Raw genomic sequence first — 22,952 nt, 5'->3', positions numbered from 1 at the left:
AGGCGTAATTTTATTTGTAGAAATGAGTGTGGTCACAGCTGATGGCTTACATATGGTCTGTGCTCATAAATCAAAAATGAGTTCAGCTAGCACAGTTGTCTCGCTAACATTTTACAGCTTCTTGAGTGACTCAAGGCATAGGCACAGTAAGGTTCAGGTTTAATTTGGGTTGAGGTTTTGCCAAGTAAATACAAAGAACAAAGGTACACACAAGAAATTCTGCTTAGGATTTCATGAGGTTCATGACCATACATGGTGGAAACTTTCTGCAAGAGTCAATAGCACCTACCGAACAGCATGAAGCAGGGTAATGGAATTTTCTCATGCTCTTCAGAATTTTATACTTGTGTCTAACAAGAACAGTAGGCTGAAGCTTTGCTAGGCAGGATAACAAGGGCTATCATCCTCACCTCCTTGTTCTAACAATTTCTCCTTGGCTTTTGGACCAGGCTTTGGGACAGTATTCACCTCTATGATCTTTCTTCTGTTGGAAGGCGTAATTCAAATGTCTCAGGGATGCAAGTGCCGTGGGGTTTTTGTTTTTTTTTTTTTTTCTTTATTTAAGTTTACAAAATACATGCTTATAGAAAATTAAAACATTATAGAAATATATGAAGCCAATCATGAAAGTTCTCCCATAATTCCACTCTCACAAAGCCACTGATAACCATGTGGTGTTACTTCCCTATTATTTTTTAGAACATTAACAAGTTATCAAAAAAAAAGAAAAAGCTTGTACAACTTCCTTTTTCATATAACCATAAAATTTGGACATCTTATTATTCCAGAGATATTTCTCACCCTTAATGGAGAGAAACTGAAGATACCACAATATATCAAGCCCTTATTGTTAGGACATCTGGGATAGTTTTAATTAAAGAACAAAGGTGAAATGAACTTGTTGTGTACACTTGTCAGATTATTCATATTAGGTAGTTTCCTAGTAATTTCATTTCTAATGAAGAGTTGGCCAAAGAGTCGAAGCATTTCAATATACTCTGGAAAACTACCCTCCCTAAAGGCTTAACAACTACATTCCCACCTACAGCATGCAAGATGGGACATGTATATTTGGAAATGTTTATTCAAAATTATGGTTTAATTTCTTCATTTCAAACTATAAACTGATTGTTCTTATAATTGTGTTTTCTAACTATAGAAAGTGAAGTGTGATAAATTTTTTTGACTGATAGGGAATCAGAATACTAAGGACAGAGGCACAGGCATCAAAAACTTAAAACTTTTCTATGGAATCTCTGCAAAAGACTGCAACCCTTGCTATAGCTTCAAATAATTGATATCTCCAGTTACTTCTCCAGAGTCTGATACCTATATTGGTAACCTACTGCTTGTGGAAAACTGAAACTCAAAACACAAGCTTTCCCTGCCACCACCAGCTGTTCTCATTCAAGTGCAGCAGACAGCTCTCTGTTCCTGGAACATAAACCTCTCATATGTCTGGTTTTTCAGTTCACACCATGCCTTAGAATACCCTTGCTTTGTGTGACCTCTCAAGACTCAGCTCAAATACCACTGACTCCATGAAGTCTTCCACAATCTTTCCCAAGGAAAATAAATGGGTTTTTCCTCTGTGTTATACTGGTTTTTCACTGGCACTTCTATGATAGTATTTCTGTAATAAGCTACTAAAAGTGGAAGTCTTAAAGGCCAGACACATCTTATCTGTATACTTTCTGAACAGTACCTAGTGCAGAACTTTTGCAGAACATGCACTCAAAAACTGTTGGTGAGATAAACATACATAAGACTTCAAAATCCTTTAATCCCAAAATATCCATCACAGATACCAGTATTTAAGGATTTAAGAAAAAGATTACTTCCCTCAAAACATGTCCTACTATAGTAAGCAGTTCTGTAAGTTAAAAAAAAGGGGCGTGTTTTAATAGAAGTGGCAAATCATTCCATTTAGGATAGTTATAGTCAAAAAACCCACATATGCTTGATATCTGCATCTTACTTCCTAGGATCTCAAACTGTTAATTTTAGAAATAAAAACATGGGGGAGGACAGTTCATTGTGAAATATGAAAATGCAATGATTCAAGCATGAGTTTTTGCTTTATATTCCTAGCCAGAGCACAAATGACTGGATATTCTCATCAACGCCAAGCTAAAAAGAAATAAAAAAACAAAAACTGGAACCACTGTGAAGACAATGACACATCAAAATCTCTTTCTCTTGATAATTTCTGGCTTCCAGCTGACCGGATGAGTTTCTTCTGTCTAAACACAGAAAAGTAAGTAAGTTAAAACAAAGTATTACTGGTCTCCTTCATATTTAATAAGTTCCTTTCTAACAAAAATAAGGTACTTATTCTAAATTATATTACTTGGCATTATATATTTAGCAGTTCTTTAACAATTTTAAGATAGATGACAAACTTTTGGCATTATCTGATTATTATCTAGTAAATATTAAGATAAATAATGTTTAATATCTAATAAAGGATGAATGCATTTGCTACAAATTCAGTTTGTGGTTTTTCATTTTAAATCAAATGGTTTTTAGATATTCAAGTAACACCTAAGATTCTGATTCTAAAATTAATTTGCATAGCAATCTATTTTTTTGCTGTTATTCTTAGGGTAAGATTTTCTCAATAACTCTAATAAGCAAAATTGAGATAAAAATCAAAATTATCTATGGATTTGCCGCCATCCATGAATGCAATAATCTATGAGCAGGCACTATTCAACATGACAAATATTTTAGTGTTATGAAGATTATTTCCCCTCCTGATAATTTCAATAGCTTTAAAATGAGAAAATGCCTGGAAAATTGGCAAAGCTCATTTATTCTACTTTAAAATATCTATGAAATACAGAACTTACCGCTGTATCATCCTCTTTGTACACTTTTATGGTTTTATCTGCTTCAGCTGTTAGTAATCGACTTTCAGACTGATCAAAAGCACAAGCAAATATTCCCGACTCACTGTCCAAAGACCCAGGCTGCACTGCTGCATGAACCCTCTGGAAATTGTAGCCAGTTCTCCAGTCCCAAAGATGCATAGTGCCATTGTCAGCTTAAACGTAAAGATACAGTTAGACCAAGTGTCCCCTCAACAATTCAGCTTGACAAACACTCATTATTACACCCATCATTAGCCAAGCACCATGGAGCTATAAGGATATATAACACATAGGCATTTGAGCTCCTCTTAATATCAATTTGTCTACTTTCATTTGTGCTTAATTCAGAATTTATTATAGATCTCAAAAAGCACCACAAAATGACATTCAACTTCAAAATACAAAACCAAACTTTAGGTGATTTCTGGCATAAATCCTTAACTTAGATTTATCAATGTTGGGAACTTAAAAGAGAACTGAACTATGAAATATGCTATATGTATTATGAATTTTCATGAATACACATGTTAAACAGGCAAGTTCTATTCTAATACGTCAGTGTAACTAATGACTTAGAAATTTTATTCACTAAAAAAAAAAAGACAGACTAAAACATATTTATCATAAAAATACTTTACCTCCAGATACAAGCACTCCATCAGAATTTACTGTCAATGTGTTAATAATAGCATTGTGACCAGAAAGATTTTGAATGAAACTTCCATCAGGGAATTTCCACTGTTTTATGTTATCTGGAGAACCAGACGCAAATGTGTAACTGAAGTAAGAAAAGAATTAATAATAAAGTAAACAAAGTTAAATGGTGGATTTTTAAAAAATCTTATTATGGCTATATTTTGCATGTATCGTCAGGATCTACGTAGTTTTGGCAAAATATTATCGTCATACCAAGATAAAAATATCAAGACAAAAACATTTGTTTCAAGTTATATCAGATTTCTAAATTACTTTAACTGTATGATAAGTCCTAGATTGAAGTTATATTCTCCTCTCATTTCCCCAATGCTCTGAACTAAAGGAATAAACATACAACCTCCTAAACTCACAGGAAAGGCAAGGGGTGATGTAAGTGTTTTGGAGAAAGCCAGAGAGAAAGCCAGAAGAGAGAAAGAAGAAAGGAGAGAAGGAGAGAAAGAGGCGGGAGGAAGAGAGAAGGGAGTCAGGGAGAGGAAGAAAGGGAGTGAGGGAAACAGGGAACAGAAGGACAAGACAAAACAAACGCAAGGGAGGGTGTGGAAGGGAGGAGAGGCAGGAGATGACTGTGACCTTGGAAGTGCCAGGGGATACGGTTTTATAAACAGCAGTTTCTCATGTTATGCTCCATCTCTCTGTGAATAATGTTCATGATACCTACTATTTTTTTCCTATGTATATTAATTTCTTCATTATGAAACTAACTATTCTATGTTTAGCCCAGTGTCCAATATTTTTGTCCAAAACATTAAATCTAGTGACTATTAGCTTTGATTACGACATGCAGCTTGTCACCATGATTTATTTGTATTATCATTTGACATCATTTTTCACCATGTAGAAAGTTTTTCTCATCTTATGGAGGACAAGAAGAAAAATACTTCACAAGGAAAATAAAGGAAATGCAAGCTCATAAATGGAACAGATCTGAAAAATGACTAAATGACTACAAAGTAATACTAATTTTGCTATTTCTAAATTATACTAAGAATTGAAGGAAGAAGAGAAGCTACTTAGGAAAATATACTTACTGTCTTGGATGTAAAACCACAGCTCTGACTGATTTTTTGTGATTTGTTAATGTGACTCTTGTTTTTCCAGCCACCAAATCCCATAATCGTATTGTAGTATCATGGCTTCCTGTAAGGAGAATCCCCAAAATACAGATTAGGAAAAAAGAATGCAAAAGTTAAATATAATAAAACCTGAAGCATTCTTCTACAGACACATATATATGAAACAAAAGTCATATCAACCTTTGACTAATTGCTTTCTATACTTTCAAAGTATTTGATTTTAATTCTTAAATGTAATAAATGCTTAGTGCACTGTCATCTGAAGAGCCACAACAAACGTGAAAAGAAATACATAATGTCATTCCCTAGTGGAGAGGAAGGCAAAAACTCTAATGATTATTTAAATAAAACAAGGGAAGGAATTATTTTCTAGTCTTAAAGATTCATTGCTATTAACCATATTTTAAGCAAAGCAAGACTCAAATCAGTTCTAAAAGTCGGGGGGTAGTGCATCTTCTAACTTTAATTTCTTAGACTGGTAATTTTGAAACTATAAAACAGCACTTAGCTGTATCTAATAGCACTACTTTCTAGTCAGACATTACATGATACAAAGATTCTATGATATATAAAAGTTATGATATAAAAACAATGGAATTAAATGTTACCACAATAAATTTCAAGTGCACACAGAAACACTGAATATACAACACAAAGCGAGAATCACAGTAAATATGAAAAGTATATAATTATAATGCACGCTGATATGAATATACTGTAAACTTGAAAAGCATGGATCATACCAGTAATAATTTGTGGTTCCGCAGCCTGACACCTCACTGTAGCCACCGCATTAGTATGTCCAGATAATGTGTGTACACTGGCTTTAGTTCTCACATCCCAAATCTATAAAACCAGCACACAATACCATCAATGAAAACAGGTACTCTTATCTTCAGGCAGGTAACAAAATCAATTCAAGCATGGGAATTGACTAGAAAACTGTATGGACCTGTCTGAATAGAATGAAGAAAGTGTGTAAATGAAATAACCTGTCACATTTCGGGGGCAGGGCTGCCCAACAGAGGACATGGTGAGGCCACAGAGCTGGGGATGAAGACTAGGTGGGGTACTGACGGGTCAAAGTAAGGCTCTTGAAATTCTCTTTCCAGAAACACAGACCTCAGGACCGAGCCAGCACCCTGCAGGAGGCATGGACGCACAGAGGGGCTCCAGTCCACTTACCCGTGCGGTTGAGTCTCGGCTACAGGTCACCAGCACATCGATGGTTGGGTGCAAATCCAAGCCATACACGGCACTCAGATGTCCATGGTAGTGCCTTATAACCTGAAAAGAAGGGAGGAGAGTTAACGTTTCTGTAATCGGGAAGATAAACAGGGGCTCCTGATGCTTTCGGTCCTCAACTCCACACATACCTTATTGTACTCAAGATCCCAGCATTTGACTTGCTTGTCCTCTCCACAGGAGAACAGGTACGGGCTCCTCGTGCTCACTATCACACCACGCACTGTGCTTATGTGCCCAGTTAATGACAGTTTCAACTTGCCACTAGCCAAGTCCCAGATCTGCATTCAAAAAATACTTAATTTTATTCTTGCCGATTATTTCAAAGCAAATTTTTAGAATCTTGATGTTAAAATTGTCTTCAAAAGTGAAAGCTAAAAACATAAAAATAAAAAGTTTGGAAAATAACCTCATCACCAAAAATAAAAAAGCAGGAGAAAGAGAATTAAAAGGCATGCTCAAACTAGGAAAGTACTTGCATAAATGACAAAAAGTTCTTAATATATAAAGGGTATTGATAGCCAAAAAAAATGAATATTGAGGTATTAAATTAGTGAAGGATGGCATCAACTTAAAAACATCCTGAAAAGTAGCAAATAAAGTATCAAAAAGTTCAACCTCACTACAAAGTTTATATATAGTTTTCTTTTTTAAAAATTAGATATTCATTTCTACTTATATTAGTGTGCTAAGTTGCTTCAGTCATGTTCAGCTCTTTGTGACCCTATGGTCTGTAGCCTGCCAGGCTCCTCTGTCCATGGGATTCTCCAGGCGAGAATACTGGACTGGGTTGCTATGCCCTCCTCCAGGGGATCTTCCCAACTCTGGGATCAAACCCACATCTCCCACACTGCAGGTGGATTCTTTACTGCTGAGCCACCAGAGAGCCCATCTTATTAGTAGGTATTTTCAAAGAAACACAAGTAATGTCCTGAAAAGGATCCTCTCACACGCTGCAAGCATAATTCACCCATTTTGGAAAATAATTTAACTTTGGGTGTCAACTTCAAGAATGTCTGACCTTTTAATACTTTTTCTGGCAAACTATAACAAAACAATACAGAAAATACAGAAAAACAATACAGAAAATTTAAAATACAAATTTTAGGCACACACTAATTACACATAAGCACTGCTTATGATAGTGAAAAATTAGGAAGCTAAAAAACTTTTATGTCCAACAGTAGGAAAACAGACTATAGCACATCCAGTGATAACAATACTATAGAAGCACTTAAAAAGATGTTCAGAGGAGGGGTGGATAGGCAGTTTGGGCTTCAGAGATGCAAACTCGTATATATAGAACTGACAGACAACAAGGTCCTAATATACAGCTCAGGGAACTATATTCAATATCCTGTAATAAACCATACATATATATATATGTACACACACACACACACACACGTATACGGGGCTTCCCAGGTGGCACTAGTGGTAAAGAACTCACCTGCCAATGCAGGAGACATAAGAGACACAGGTTTGATCCCTGGGTTGGGAAGATCCTCTGGAGGAGGGAAGGGCAACCCACGCCATATTCTTGCCTGGGAAATCCCCGTGGACAGAGGAGCCTGATGGGCCATCTCCTTCTCCAGGGGATCCTCCTGACCCAGTGACTGATTCCACCTCTTCTCCATTGCCAGGCAGATTCTTTGCCACTGAGCTTCAGTTCAGTTCAGTTCAGTCCCTCAGTCGTGTCCGACTCTGCGATCCCAAGAATCGCAGCACGCCAGGCCTCCCTGTCCATCACCAACTCCCAGAGTTTACTCAAACTCATGTCCATCCAGTCAGTGATGCCATCCAGCCATCTCATCCTCTATCATCTCCTTCTCCTCCTGCCCTCAGTCTTTCCCAGCATCAGGGTCTTTTCCAATGAGTCAACTCTTCACATGAGGTGGCCAAAGTATTGGAGCTTCAGCTTCAGCATCAGTCCTACCAGTGAACACCCAGGGCTGATCTCCTTCAGGATGGACTGGTTGGATCTCCTTGCAGTCCAAGGGACTCTCAAGCGTCTTCTCCAACACCACAGTTCAAAAGCATCAATTCTTCGGTGCTCAGCTTTCTTCACAGTCCAACTCTCACATCCATACATGACCACTGGAAAAACCATAGCCTTGACTAGACGGACCTTTGCTGGCAAAGTAATGTCTCTGCTTTTTAATATGCTATCTAGGTTGGTCATAACTTTCCTTCCAAGGAGTAAGCGTCTTTTAATTTCATGGCTGCAACCACCATCTACAGTAATTTTGGAGCCCAAAAAAATAAAGTCTGACACTGAGCTTAATACACTGTAAATCAAGTATACCTCAATAATATAAATTTTTTAAAAAAGATAGTTTTTTCAGGAATATGCCTTTGAAATAACATTAAGTGAAAAAAGGGATTCCCTGGTGGCTCAGCTGGTAAAGAATCCGCCTGCAATGTGGGAGTCCTGGGTTTGATCCCTGGGTTGGGAAGATCCCCTGAAGAAGCAAATGGCGACATACTCCAGTATTCTGGCCTGGAGAATTCCATGGACAATATAGTCCATGGGGTCTCAAAGAGTCAGACACAACTGAGCGACTTTCACTTTCACTTAAGTGAAAAAAAACCTGGGACAGAATTACATACTGAACATGAATTTTTAAAAGATATACATTTATAACCACAGGCAAAGTGCTCAGAAGAAAATGCAGATACACATACACAGAGAAGTTAAAAATAAATTTATTCAAATATCTGACAGTAATAGGATTATGTATGGGTCTACATTCTTTTATTCTCCTTTACATTTTCCTGTTTTTTAAATAGATAAGCCTGCTTTAATTTTGTAATCAGAAGGGGAGAAAATATGAAGGAATTACTTGGAGATAGTCAGCATGCACTATCTGGAGAAAAACTGTTGTTTACCACTTTCTCAAACAGATATTTATTTGGGACGTTTAACGGTACAAATTATTTTAACAGGTAATATACTTTACTGCACACTCAGGTCTAACAAATCAGAGAACTACAACAGCAGTTACCCAGAGGAAATTACTTAAAACACATTAAAATATCATGGCAAACAAAAAGTCATATTTACTTTTTCCTTCTTTTCTTATTACCTTTATAGTTCTGTCAGCAGATCCAGTAACAAACCACTGATTTCCAGGTTCCACAGCAATACATCGAACCCAGCCAAGATGCCCACTGATCACCTGTATTAAGAAAAAAAGACAGAATGAGCAAGCTCACTACACATAAGCTAAAGCTGATTCAATTTCAAGTCATCATGCTTATGTTAAATTTCATCCCATCTGACTTGCCCTACCCCTATCCTCAAATGATAAGTTTATAAGATGAACTGCTAATTAGATTTTAAAATAAGAGTTAAATTATCTTCAACTGGTGAATGGATGAACATACAACCTGTGGTATATCTATACAATGGACTACTACTTGACAATAAAAAGGAATGTATTAATATATGTAACAACTTAGATGAATCTAAAAGCAGTAAGCTGAGTGAAGAAACTCACCCCCAAAAGATATATACTGCATTTATGATACAACTGAAAAGCACAACTATAATGATAGAAAACGGATGAATGGTTGGCAGGGTAGGGAAGGCTGTGATTATAAAAAACACCAGGGGTATGTGTGAATTGACAGAACTCCTAATTACCCAGACTGTGGTAGTGGCTAACCAAGTTTATAACCTGTTAAGATTTATTAGATCTGTATACCAAAGAAAGTCTCCTCTGTGGCATAGTAACATGTACAGCTGTACGTTTCCTGCTATTTACATTTTAATTAATAGTTGGTACATTTCAAATGTCCTGATGCATTGATTTTCTCCTTGACATTCATAAAGAACACCTCAAACACATTCCTAAATTTATTCTGTGTGCTGTCCATTCAGGAGCTTTCTATCAATATTTTACACTATATTATATATAAAATATAAGAATATAACTTCTACTTAATGACGTCTACTTTCTAAGATATCTTTTAAGATAGTGCCTAACCCCATTCCCCCCAACCCCAAACTACCAGCTGTCATATATTCATTGTTTCCTCTTTATTCTAGTCCTTGGCTCTTGTTTAACTGGAAAGCAGTGATCATGTTTCCTGCAGTGCAATAACGGACAGATTCACTCACTCTGTAGAGCTTCCATGGTGGGTGCCACTGGGGCTTCGGCATTGTAGGGGCTTTTTTAGCCATCAATGCAGAGTTCTTGGCATTGCCACCCTCCATAACAACCTAGATGAGGAACAGATGACATTATTATTAAAGATATCATATCCACAATTTCATGTTATCAATTCTAAAATGGAAAGTCAAAGAGGGGATTTATGAAAGGTTTTTTTCCTTAAATGAAAGAAAGCTGAAAAATATTTGCATACCCAGAAAATGAGTCTAAGACTTCCAATCAGAACTATATATTCTGTTTGTTAATTTTGACTTTAAAACACAAAAAATCTCACGAGGCAAAAACCTTAGCATTGAAACCACGTTATCACTGTGCATGGGTTCAAAACCCAATTCTGTCCATCACCAGTTGAAGACCTGAGATAAAAAATTAAGTAATTTCTGTGCCTCATTAGTAAAATGGAAATAACAGCAACTGCCCCATAGAGCAATTCCAACAACTATGACAGAGTAGTAAGTGCTCAGCGTAAACTCCAATTTTTCTTTAAATAACCATAAGTGGATTAATGAAACTGCCTTTGTCACATTTTAACATTATTGATTTAATATTACAAAGAACATTGAAAATTCCTTCTATTTATCTCCTACAAAAGTATTTCAAGACTATATAAGGGTATACTAGCTGATATAACCATCTACGGCTAGCATCCCATCCAAAAAACACTGGAGTCCGTAAACTGCCTGCCCTCAAGAGGCTTATGTTATGCCCCAAGAAGGCAGAAAGTCTGGGCAGACCCTGTGAATGGAGGCTACAGAAAAATGTGGTAGGAGGACTACAAATTCATCCACTTCATAAAGCAACTGCATAATAAACTGAGGAAGTAAGGCCTATACTTATTTCAAGTGACAGCATAATAAAGCAAACTGTATTTTCAGTCATTCTTTCTACAACTACTTTCATCGATAACAACAGCTGCCATTTACTTACAAACAGATAAATTACATATTTCTAAACGCTCATTTATAAAATACTAGTTGTATAGCCTGTGAATACTATGATGCTAATAGCACTCAACTCGAACAGGATAAACCAACTGAGAGCTTAATAAAAGACACTTCACATCTAACACATACTAATACAAGCTTCAGAACAACAGCACTTGTATTTTTAATACTGGGTAACAAACAGCAACATCACAGTATCCTCATCAAAATAACTGTCACGCCCAACATGCAAGTAAGACACAGGATTAACAGAATTTCTTTTGTCAGTTCACTAGCAACTTAAATTTTAGGGCTATGAAATATTAACAACGAGCTCAGGAAGAATCTGCCTGCTATTGCAGGAGACCTGGGTTCAAATCCCTGGGTTGGGAAGATCCCCTGGAGAAGAGAATGGCAACCCACTCCAGTATTATTGCCTGGAAAATTCCATGGGCAGAGGAGCCTGGTGGGCTACAGTCCATGGGGTCACAAAGAGTTGGACACAACTGAGCGACTAACACTTTCACTTTCAGGCTGCTACTTACTTGAAAAATTCCAAGGAAAATGTTCATTTATTTAACATTTAAGGTGAGACTCTTAGAATAAAGGGAAACAGGTATGCTCCAAAAGTTAGAAACCCACAGTATGATGTGATCTGACACAAACTCACCGCCCCTGCAGGCTGCGAGCGGTCAGAAGCCCCAGGATGTCGATATTCACCTCCAGCAGGTACAGGACGATTTGCATCAGCTCTGAGGAAAAAGAAACACCACACTGTAAGTAAGCAATGCCTCCAGTCACACGATCTGCAGGACCGACTTTTTAAAGTTTTTGTAAGCACTGGTAAAGGAAAATGTCACATAATACATAATTACAAAGAAACAAATTTAAATATGAGAAAAAAGGTAAGCAGTAAACTATGCTTTCAAAATCTTTGTAATTTAGAAGCATAATATTTCCTACCTAGCTTGAGAAGCAGGTAATGCCACAGCTAAGGACTGTGCAGCTGATTCACTTGGCATTCTTTGGATCTTAGTGTCTGCTGTCAAAGCAACCCCTGTTAAAATTTGAAAAAAAATCAACTATTTTTAGTATCTATCTTTGCTTTCATTTACATGCATTTACAATAAAAACTGGAGGAAGACATGCCAAAAAGGAAATGGTAATTATCTCCAGGTGGTGATATTACAAAAAATTTGTATTATATTTTGCAGGTCTTTTAACTCTTTTGTAATAAATATTGCCTAAAGTGTATCTCAAATTTATCTCACATATTTAATCAAAATAGCTTGATATGAACATAGCCCAACATAGTAGTTAAATTTAATACATGATAGTTAAATCTCTATTATCTTAGGATACTACTTTCAAATATAAAAATTAAGCAGTTCCCCAAATACTAACAGAGTGTTTCCAAGGGTAAATGCAAATTCCTACAACAAAAAGCACCAATTTATCTATACTTTCAATGTGGTGAATTCTGTCCTCTAAAATTACTAGAATCTAGATATACTAAGCTTTGTGTCCTCCGCTCTGTGACTCTGGCCACTCTACTTGTGTGCTAATTCCTCTACACACACAACATACCCAGGATATGTTTCTATTATACCTGCTTCTACACTAACACTTTCAACACTTTTAGAAGCTTAGTGATATTAATGTGTTTAACTAAACCTCCAGGTACTAAGCTTGTCAGCCCGGAGCGGCCTTTTGAATTCTTAGCACAGTGCCTGATGAAAAACAGGGGCTTAATTTAGTTTGCAGAATGACTGCATATGAAACTTATGTTAATTCTTATCTAAAATGCTCTGCCTGAATACCCGGTTATGGAGCTTATCTTATATTTTACAGGCAATGGGGAATCATATTATTGGCTCATTCGTGGAAACATAAGTGACGGTAAGACATTTTCAAATATAATAGTTCACTTACCAGGTCCTGGTGGGTAAGGATGTGTACCTGTCACCAAATATTCAACTTCTTGTCCTACTGAAGAAAAGACAGAGAAAGAAAATTCATCAATGGCAAAATTACCTTATATACATGTACTATCTCTTTTAATGAATTAAATAATATTAAGTTATCAATTGGATTTCTTAAAGTTTCCCAACTAAGCAAGTCTCAGAAATAAGGTAAGTTGATCATTTTTGTTTTGTCTTCTGGAGATATATACATAGCTATTTCCTTGGTCATTTGCTGATGTGAGGTCAAGAAAGCTTGGAAGTTTGTTACATAGCAATGGTGTATAGAAAGGTCATCCTGTCAAGTAATAATCCACTCAGGCTTATCTTCTAAGAAAATGGTTTTCCTGTGGAACCCTGGATTATCTTTATTCACTATGATTTTAGTACTTAATATCACCTTTCTGAATTATAGCCAAAACAGATAAATGCCCTCTCCACAGGTTAGGAATTTTCCCTTTAGTCTCCCCTATGACTATCTCCATATCCTAAGAATCTCTGTCATCATCATAACACTGTTTTTCAATTTCATATAAGGAAAAAATCCACCAACCAATAATCTCACTATGAGGAATGAGGAAATCAGGACTTCCACTATAATCTTGGTGCAGTTGTGATTCTAATAAGTCCTTCCAGTAGGAACACTAAAATAGTAAGATATTTTCATTTTTCTATTTTTAAATTCACATTTAAATCCTGACATTTCTGACAAAGCCACACTCACCTTGATTGGCAGGATATTGTTTGTGTCCATATGAATCTGATGCACTCTGAGGGACTTTCTCTTTAAGATTTTCTTTGGAAGTAGGCATATGCAACACAGGACCATATTCATTACGCAGTTTGATTGCCATTTTCCGTTTGTGACTATTTAAAAATTATAAACACAAAAATGTATCTTTGAGTACTTTAAATATATTTATGAATGTAAATATATTCATAGATAGCTAGGACACAAATTTTTAAACAGCTTAAGCTTGCCTAATCTGAATGTAGACAAAGTTTCTGGTAAGATTTTAAAGTTAAACAACATTTTAAGAAATTTCCAAGTGTATTACCATACTTTGTTCACAATCTACCACACAGCATCCATTAAGCTGAGTATATTTTGGTTTGTTAACCAATTATAAAAAACTTTCATGTTGATTTATCGAAGGTCTAAATGATTTTAAAATATATAGAAACTAATATATCCTTTAAAAAACCTCAGAGTCAATATACTTCCCTTCATATGTCTAAATGTAAAAATACAGTAAGAGCTTCTATAGTAACCTTTCCTGGATATATCTAGAAAGACTAATTAAAACTAATCCAAGTACTTAGTTCAGTATTTTAGAAAGAAATGCGAGTACTATGCTACTTTTAAGGACAGCCCACTTTGTTAATTAAATATAAATGCTCGTTTGAGGAATTAGGTAGATTTTAAAAGAAGGGTAAAGGACAAAGAAGGAACACTGCACATAATGCAATCCCAGACTGGAGCTGGAGGTGTAGAACCAAAAATATGCCACCACTCAAGAATCTTCATCATACTAACGAGAAAAGATGGGAGTAGAGGTACTGGCCAGGTACAATTTCAGCTCAGCAAGGCTCTGAGAGCAGCAGGAAGCTGAAAGCACATACAAAGTGATTGATTATAAAATATAACACCTAAACGGGACTCTCCTAATTACTGGGTATTTGTAAAATGCAATTAATTAGTGGGAATTTTTCTGTAAAAAGCCAAAAAAAAGTTAATCAGCTTAAATTATGCCCAAACATCATTCATTACTAATAGACCTCTTAAGAGTTAGTATTACTAATTTTTAAAGGTTCCCCTCTCCCTGCTCTCGTCCCCCATTATTAAAAGTTGAAATATTCTAGCAATTGAAAACGAACTATCCCTACCTCTCTTCATCCAAAGGCACAGGTTTCCCATTATCAGCCACAAACATGTCATGGGTTCTCTTCAAGGACCTGAACACAAGCGTGTGTACAGAATGTTTCTGCACCTCCTGGAAAGAGAAGAGTGTAATTACATACCTAGCTACAAATTACATACATCATAATCTAAACTAAGCAAATTAATTATAAACTTTACACCTTTAAATATGTAAAACTTTGTACCACTCACCACAGCTATTTATAACAAGCTATAGGAGCTTGTTATAGCTCCTATAGGAGCTATAGGAGTCAAGTTCAGAGAAGAGGAGGAAGCTCCTCTTGGGCCACAGCCCCAGGTGTACCAACTGGGTGATGCCGGAAATCAGTCATTTGTTCAATAAACATTTACTGCTGCTGCTGCTAAGTTGCTTCAGTCGTGTCTGACTCTGTGCGGACCCCATAGATGGCAGCTCACCAGGCTCCCCAGTCCCTGGGATTCTCCAGGCAAGAACACTGGAGTGGGTTGCCATTTCCTTCTCAGTTCCTATTAAATGAGTGCCAGGTATCCTGCTAGAAACTAACAAGAGAATAATGAAAAGGCAGCCACCATCCCTGTGCTCAAGAGGAAACAGATAAAAATAGGGTAAGTAACTCCACATTTTAATAAGTGCTATGAAGGAAACAAGCAGGGGGCTGAGACAGAACAGAGCAAGACCTTAGGCTGGTTATGGAAGATCTCTCTGAGGTAGCAGCTAAGCAGAGAAGGAATCAGTCTTGCACAAAACAGAGGTAAGAACAATCCAGGTAGGACTGCTCCGGTGGTACAGTGGATCAGAATCTGCCTGCCAATGCGGGGACACAGGTTCCATCCCTGGTCGGGGAAGAATCCACAGGCCACAGAACAAGTAAAGTCCCTGCACCACAACTACAGGAGCCCATGTGCCTCGAGTCTGTTCGGCAAAGAGAAGCTACTGCAATGAGAAGGTCCCCCACGGCAATGAAGAGTAGCCCCTTCTTCCCTGCGACTGCAGAAAGCCCACGCGCAGGAACGAAGACCCAGTGAAACTGAAAAAAATCAATCAAAAGAAAAAAAAAAATCCAGGTAAGAAGAAATAAGCCATATACAAAAGCGTTCTGTAACTGAAATACTGTCAGAAGCTGTAGTGCATAATGTAGTATATAATGTACAGCACAGAAGCTGTAGAACGTAGTATATGTTCGGTGAAAAGGAGGGTTAGTGTTGGAAGATGAGGTTGGAAGGACAGACAAGGTCCCGGTAAATTGTTTTTTATACCATTGCAACGGTGGGCATTTTTGCTCTAGTTTTACATAGGGCCACTAAAGTCTCATGCAAGAAAAGCTCGATCAACTTAGGTTTTAAACAGATCAATTTAGGAGGGGAAGGGAGAGGGATGACAAAGAGGAAGCAAAGAGACCGACCACACAAAAGCAAATGCATCAGTGCTGATGGAAGATGATGTGGTCTGAATTCAGGTGATGACAGTGGGCCTAGACAAAGAGCCAAGAATTCTGAGATGAACAGAGCTTGCTAACAGAATGATAGTTTAAGCTAGGGGGAAATGCAAAAATTCAAGAATGGCAGGTTTTCCCGGAGAAGAGCTTAAATAGGAGACAAAGTGAAGACCAGAGGAGACCCCCAGTCAGGACAGAGTCACTGACTCTACCCAGCAGACAGCGAGTACCTGTGGTCAAACATCGATGTTCGATAAAAGCCCCGCCTAAGAAGACCGTGACGAACTCCGTACCCAAGGACCGCGTGAAAAGTGGAGTAATTACCTCAGGCTTCCCGCCTGGAAGGGCTTCCCTCAAAGCTCAGTTGGTAAAGAATCCGCCTGCAATGCAGGAGACCCCGGCTCGATTCCTGAGTTATCGGGAAGATCTGCTGGAGAAGGGAAAGGCTACCCCGTCCTACCCAGGCCAGTATTCTTGGGCCTCTCTTGTGGCTCAGCTGGTAAAGAATCTGCCCGCAATGCGGGAGACGGGGGTTCGATCCCTGGGTTGGGAAGATCCCCTGGCGAAGGGAAAGGCTCCCACTCCAGTATTCTGGATCCCCACTCCAGGCCTGGAGAATTCCATGGATATAGTCCATGGGGTCGCAAAGAGTCGGACACGACTGAGCGACTTTCGCTTCACTTCTCAACTCTGGTTTCTCATCCTCCAGAAACCCTTACGAGACCACCGGGTCTCGGCCAAACAGCCTCCCCTCGCAGCCACTGCTCTCACCAGTCCCCAGACTCCCAAACCCTCGATCGACCACACCCGCCGCCAAAGAAACACAACCCAGAAGCAGACGGCCCCTGAGCACCCAAGTGTCACTTTACCTCGACCATGGCTCCGTCGTCTATACAGGCGCTCCAGGAGGGAAGAAGCACTGCTCAACAGACAGAACAGAAACCGCCGCCACCACGGCTCAGCCCCTTCCGGAAACGGGCTTCCTGGCCCGGATGTGACGCAGGGCTCCGCGCAGGCGCGCGGGGCGCTCGCACGCCTTCCGGGGTGAAGCGGCGGGCTGTTCTCCCGGCCGTCTCGGGGGAGGAGCTTCTGGGAGGCAAAGCGGAAGATGAAGGAGTCGCGTTACGATACGTTTCACTCGCTCTTGCAGAAATCTTGAGATACTAACGTTTTCTGCCTTACTCACAGCCTTAAATACTTTGGTTTATTGTTGTGGTTGCTTGCCCTTTGTTCTCTGGGATGTTAATGCTATTTCTTCAGACGAACCAAACAGTTCTAGGGAACTTCCGCCACGTTCTTGCCTTCTTTGAGGGGACGCCTCCGTGATTTACGTAGCCAGATTGCGCTATTTGACTCAATTTGGCTGAAAGCCTTTAGACGTCTTTGTATTCTTGGCGCCCGGAAACAATTCCACTTACACTGTCCATTAAGCACTTGTTGGAACAGTTTCAATTTGAGAAATTTTGCAAAAGATTTTGGTTTTAACAGCATGTGGTAAAATCTCAAATTTATTTTCCATACGTTTAACATAGGTTTTTTTTGTTTTTTTTTTTTTTAAGTCTCTCATAACTCTTGGCCATTTATTTTCCACTAATACAGATTTTTTAAAATTTTAATCTCTCAAAACTCTTGGCCTAACTCTTGTTTGTTTCCTAGTTGTCCAATGATAAATGTGGCTTCAACAATGCCAGGGTAAGTTGATCAAAGTTGGTAGAAGAAAAACACAACTGAAGACAAGGCATTTTTATGTATCAATATATACAGACTGGTGCCAAAAGATGGGCATTTTGTTTTATACCCAGGTAGACTCTGCAGTTTGCGATCGTTGGACCTATATTTCTAGGTAAGAAGGAAAATTGATGGAACTGGACATTTGCAGATTTGAATAGATGAGCGTTTTACTGGCTCTCCTGTTCTTTAGCCATAGTCAGTTTCCGCAGATCTTGTCACCAGAGCACCCTGCTTTAAGAGGGAGAAAAATCTGATTATCAAAGTATAGCAATGTGAGTTGATCATCTCATTTAGAAGTTAATTTTTAATTCATTATAAACATTAAAATCATGCATGTATTTGAAAATACAATCATCTCTGAGTTTAAGTTTGGCTTTAAGGGCATTTCCATAGTGGGTCAGACGGTAAAAGAATCTGCCTGCAATGAAGGAGGCTTGGGTCAATACATGGGTCAGGAAGATCCCCTGGAGGAGGGAATGGCTACACACTCCAGTATTCTTGGCTGGAGAATCCCATGGACAGAGGAGTCTGGCCAGCTACAGTCCATGTGGTCGCAAAGAATAGGTAGTGACTGAGCGACTAATAATTCACTTGGCCTAAAGAACTGACTTTCAATAACTGTGGTCATTAATGGCAGCCCTTGCAAGGAAATGCTGTAATATAAATATATACTTGGAAAATAAATCAGAGTATAACTTGCCTATGGATAGAAATAATTATATAAAAGAACATGATGTTACAGAGCAATAAAATTACAGAAAAGAAAACAAGATTCTAATATATCTATGGCAATGTAGATGAAGAAGACGTGGTACATATATACAATGGAATATTAGCCATAAGAAAACAAAATAATGACATTTGGAGCAACATTAGATGGAGCTAGTGATTGAGTGAAGAGATTGTGCCGAGTAAAGTCAGATAGAGAAACACAAATATCATGTGATATCACTTATGTGTGGAATCTAAAACAAAGTGTACAAATCAGCTTAGCTACAAAATAGAAATAGAGTTACAGATGGAGAAAATAGACTTGTGGTTACCAGGGAGAAAGGGGGAGGGATAAATAGGAATTGACTTATGCTCACTACTATATATAAAATAGATAACTAAGAAGGACCTAGTGTAGAGCACAGAGAGCTCTACTCAATACTCTGCAATGGCCTATATGGGAAAAATAAAGAGAAGAGTGAATATATGTATATAAATAACAGATTCACTTTGCTGTGCATCTGAAACTCACACAACGTTGTACTCCAATCAAAATCAAAACAAAACAAAATGAAAAAAACCAACCGTATCCTGGCTGATACCCAGAGCTGCCTTACTTGAGCAGTAGAGGTCAGTGCTGCTCTTCATAAATGTAGAAGGATTGTTTGCAAAAGTGCACATGGTGAATACTTTATTAATGTATATTATTAAGTCTGTTTGGATGAAGCCTACAGTACAGATTTTAAGGAAAGTCCCCCTTGATTAGTTGAGTTCTTTTTTTTTTTTTTTAAATTCATTCACCAATATAGGAGATCCCTTTATTCTCTATTAAAAGTCAGTAACTTTTATACATGCAGCTAAAACATGATGGGGGAAAGATCTCATTTATAGCAACAATAATTGAAAAAATATTCAAGACAGAAAAATGACAGGGCATAAAAAGATTTTAACTAATGAAAATGTATACCTTATGAAGACTCAAATTTATAAATGTCTGTTATGTTGTTAATCTAATCTTGGGAACATTTTACAGAAAATACTGTTAATTTTTTTTATTTTTGGCTGCACTGGGTCTTTGTTGCTTTGCATGGGCTTTCTTTAGATGCGGTGAGTGGGGCTACTCTTCAGTGCAGCGGGTACTCTCGTTGCAGAGACAGGCTCTTAGGCACACCAGCTTCAGTAGTTGCAGCTCACAGGCTCTAGGGCTCAGGCTCAGTAGTTGTGGCCCATGAGCTTAGTTGCTCTGCTGCAAGTGCAGTCTTCCTGGATCAGGGATCAAAACTGTGTCCCCTGGATTGACAGGCAGATTCCTGTCCACTGCACCACCAGTGAAGTTTGAAAATACTAGTAATTTAATTCAGTGAAAGTGAAGTGAAGTCACTCACTCGTGTCCGAGTCTTTGTGACCCCATGGACTGTAACCTACCAGGCTCCTCGGTCCATGGGATTTTCCAGGCACAGGTGACATTGTTATTAAATAATGAAAAAGATTTTAAATAAATGTTATAAAATACTCCAAATAAAAATTTTTAATTTCCTACAGAGTTTTAGTGCTGATACTTTTATATATACTTAATATATAAAACTTTAAGTGATTTATTGCTTTGTTTGAAAACACAGCTTCTCTTTCTAATGCACAATTTATGCTTTTCTTAAAAAAAAAAAAAAAAAGCCAGCTTGATTCCCAATCAGTTGATCTTAACTTTCCCTTTGAAATAGTTCCGCAGACCCCAGAAGCCATTTCAGCCTAACTTACTAAAAGATAGTGGGGGGGGGGGGGTACTATTTAAAAGGACATCAGGTGTCTCAAAGATTTGGCAGAAGGGTCAAATTATTAAGTTTAGAAGTTTTGATGACTTCTGCTGCTGATGTTGGTAGACTTTCTCTCTAGAATGCTGCGGTAAATATACATCTAGTCAATCAACCTGATTATTTTCTTAGCTTGTTTCCTTCACGAACATGAAATTGGGGAAGAGAAGCTGATAGGGCTGGCTTGGGTAAGGGAGCTACCCCTGCTCAGTCACCTGTGGCTAGAAGGTCAAGGTATCACAGTACTAACGACCACAGGAGCTGTACTCCTGCATTTTAGGGGTCATTCCAAGAGAAGGGAGTGGCATCCCAAATTCCAAAATGGTTGTCACACCATTGTGGTTTTGAGTCTCATGGGACAGAAGTAAAACAGCATCTCTGTCTTTTCTCTAGCTCCTGTGATTGGCGTTGTGTTGAAGGAAAAAATGTCCTATTTGTCTCCTTCTTACCATGGTCTATATCAGCTTCCTTTGTTTTTTTGTTGCTGTTGTTCAGTCACTAAGTCATGTCTGACTCTTTAAATATCGATGGAAATCTCCTCTGTCCATGGGGTTCTCCAGATAAGAATTCTGGAGTGGGTAGCCATTCCCTTCTCCAGGGGAACTTCCTAACCCAGGGATCAAACCTGTGTCTCCCAAATTGCAGGCAGATTCTTACTGCCTGAGCAGCTAGGGAAGCCTATCACCTTCCTTAAGAAAAGCAAATTGACATTGACCGAATCAGTAGAAGGAGACTCTCCACAGGAGACAGAGCTGTCTTACCCTTCTTCCCTGCAATGTGCTTTCCCATTGCTAACCAATCATGGCTGCCACTGCCACCCTGGTCTCAGGCTTGCTCATCAAAGCACTGGTCCAAGTCTTCAGTATTAATTTCTCCTTGGCTACTAGTTCTCAAACCGTGGTTCATGGTAAGAAAACAAACAAACAAAAAGACCATACAGAGACTAACAATGATTTAATATTGTTCTCAAAGCCTCTGTCTGTCTAAACAAAGAGAATCAGTATTTCATTTTGTTCATTCAATTATTCACTCATTCTATGTTCACAAACTAGTTCAACAGATATTTGTCAAAACCTATTATGTGTCAGGTGTCTGATATAACTATATAGTCACTCAAACCACAAGTTTCAAGTCCAAAAGCCTTTTCAAGTCATTTTTCCCTGGAAAGAAGGTTTGGGTCTGTAAGTTACTGTTCCCAAAGCCTCACATTTCCCCTGCTTTGGCACAGGGTTTCAGGTTCAGCACATATAAGCAGTTTTTTATTTTTGTTTCCCCCTCTAAACACAAAGCTTCTTGAGGACAGGGCACTTGACTGTCTTGGAGACCAAAGTATCCTTGGCCTCTAGCACAAGGTAGGTGCTCTATAAACATTTGATGAACGCAGATTGCCTTGTGTTATAACTGGGCCTGGCTTGAATTGTAAAAATAACAAAAAATGCACTGACGATCAGTGCCGGCAAGTCCACCCTTCTTGCCAGAGAGATGCTGGGCAGTTCGGATTATTTCTGTTTTCTCTGTCACTGATTTACTGCCCTTGACTTACATAAGGGGATCAGCTACTACAAAGAACCCTGCCCTATTGATCTACAAGTATAACTGAACAAATAGTACTCCCTTTCTCCTCCACCAATGGCATCAATGTTTTTAAAAAATTAAGTATTTTAGTAAGCAGAATCTCTGTAAATGTGTTTCTTCTCATTGAAAATATAGAAATTTACTGTGTAATATTACACACCTTAAAGTGTTAGTATAGCTGTATAAAACTCTGAAAAATCTAGCAATAACTAGGCTTAAACTCATAGTTATTACCACTCCATCAGTCATGCCTCTCACACAGATATGAATATCCAAGCCACACTCACATATTACAATGAAAATGTAAGAGAAAATAAAGGGTAAGGATGGGAGTGCCCATCTGAGACACTATAGTCTCAAGAGAAAAATGGCTGGCCAATTCAACAACAGCAAACCCAAAAGGTACAGGCCATTTCTTCACCATGTTTGCATTTGTTGGGCAGTATGTTGTAATGGGCACAGAGTGTGAACTGTCTGCTTAGACATGGGTCAAGTCCTGGTACCAGTACACCTGGAGTTCTTTACTTAACCTCTGAGCCTCAGTTTCGTCATTTTTAGAACTTACAGTAAATAAGTGATTATTAGAACTTGGCATTTGAGGCCTGTTTCAATGGAGAGATAGTTCACTCACTCATTCTATGACTTTTTTAATCAAATGCCTACTATGTCTGTCTTACTCACCAATGTATCCTTAGCTTCTATTACACTGCTTGTCACACAGAAAACCCTCAAGAGCTATTTCTGGAATGCATGTTTGGTCTCTGTCTTATGGAATGTAAATTCTAGTAGCTTCCTTCACTTTCCGGGTGGTGATGGTGAGAATG

General features: G+C 38.2%; 1 protein-coding gene across 2 annotated transcripts; it reads right to left on the bottom strand.

Annotated features, from left to right (window-relative positions):
* Positions 1–530: 530 nt before the first annotated feature.
* On the bottom strand, positions 531–17,326 carry PLRG1 (pleiotropic regulator 1). Of its 2 annotated transcripts, none has more exons than XM_043484094.1 (15): positions 17,173–17,326; positions 14,855–14,961; positions 13,692–13,834; positions 12,939–12,995; positions 11,970–12,063; positions 11,677–11,758; positions 10,032–10,133; positions 8,995–9,087; positions 6,040–6,189; positions 5,849–5,950; positions 5,407–5,509; positions 4,619–4,727; positions 3,512–3,651; positions 2,853–3,046; positions 531–2,243 (listed from the first exon to the last, which is right to left on the bottom strand). In XM_043484094.1, the coding sequence occupies exons 1-15, from the start codon at positions 17,179–17,181 to the stop codon at positions 2,184–2,186; spliced, it is 1,545 nt and encodes a 514-aa protein (XP_043340029.1). In that variant the 5' UTR covers positions 17,182–17,326; the 3' UTR covers positions 531–2,183. The 2 variants fall into 2 exon arrangements, with proteins under 2 accessions (XP_043340029.1, XP_043340037.1); XM_043484102.1 differs by having other exon boundaries at positions 12,939–12,992.
* Positions 17,327–22,952: the final 5,626 nt, after the last annotated feature.

This window comes from Cervus canadensis, chromosome 1 (assembly GCF_019320065.1).
Source record: "Cervus canadensis isolate Bull #8, Minnesota chromosome 1, ASM1932006v1, whole genome shotgun sequence".
In the NCBI taxonomy this organism is placed as follows: Eukaryota; Metazoa; Chordata; class Mammalia; order Artiodactyla; family Cervidae; genus Cervus; species Cervus canadensis.
The sequence above is the reverse complement of the archived record's forward strand: the minus strand, read 5'-3'. Positions and strand labels throughout refer to the sequence as shown.

Bases quoted from the DNA above. Each gene is read 5' to 3' on its own strand.
- PLRG1 (XM_043484094.1), bottom strand. The intron at 13,835-14,854 runs GTAGGGATAGTT...ATTTTTAAATAG, and splicing joins GTGCCTTTGGATGAAGAGAG to TCACAAACGGAAAATGGCAA. The intron at 5,951-6,039 runs GTATGTGTGGAG...CCTTCTTTTCAG, and splicing joins GGGATCTTGAGTACAATAAG to GTTATAAGGCACTACCATGG.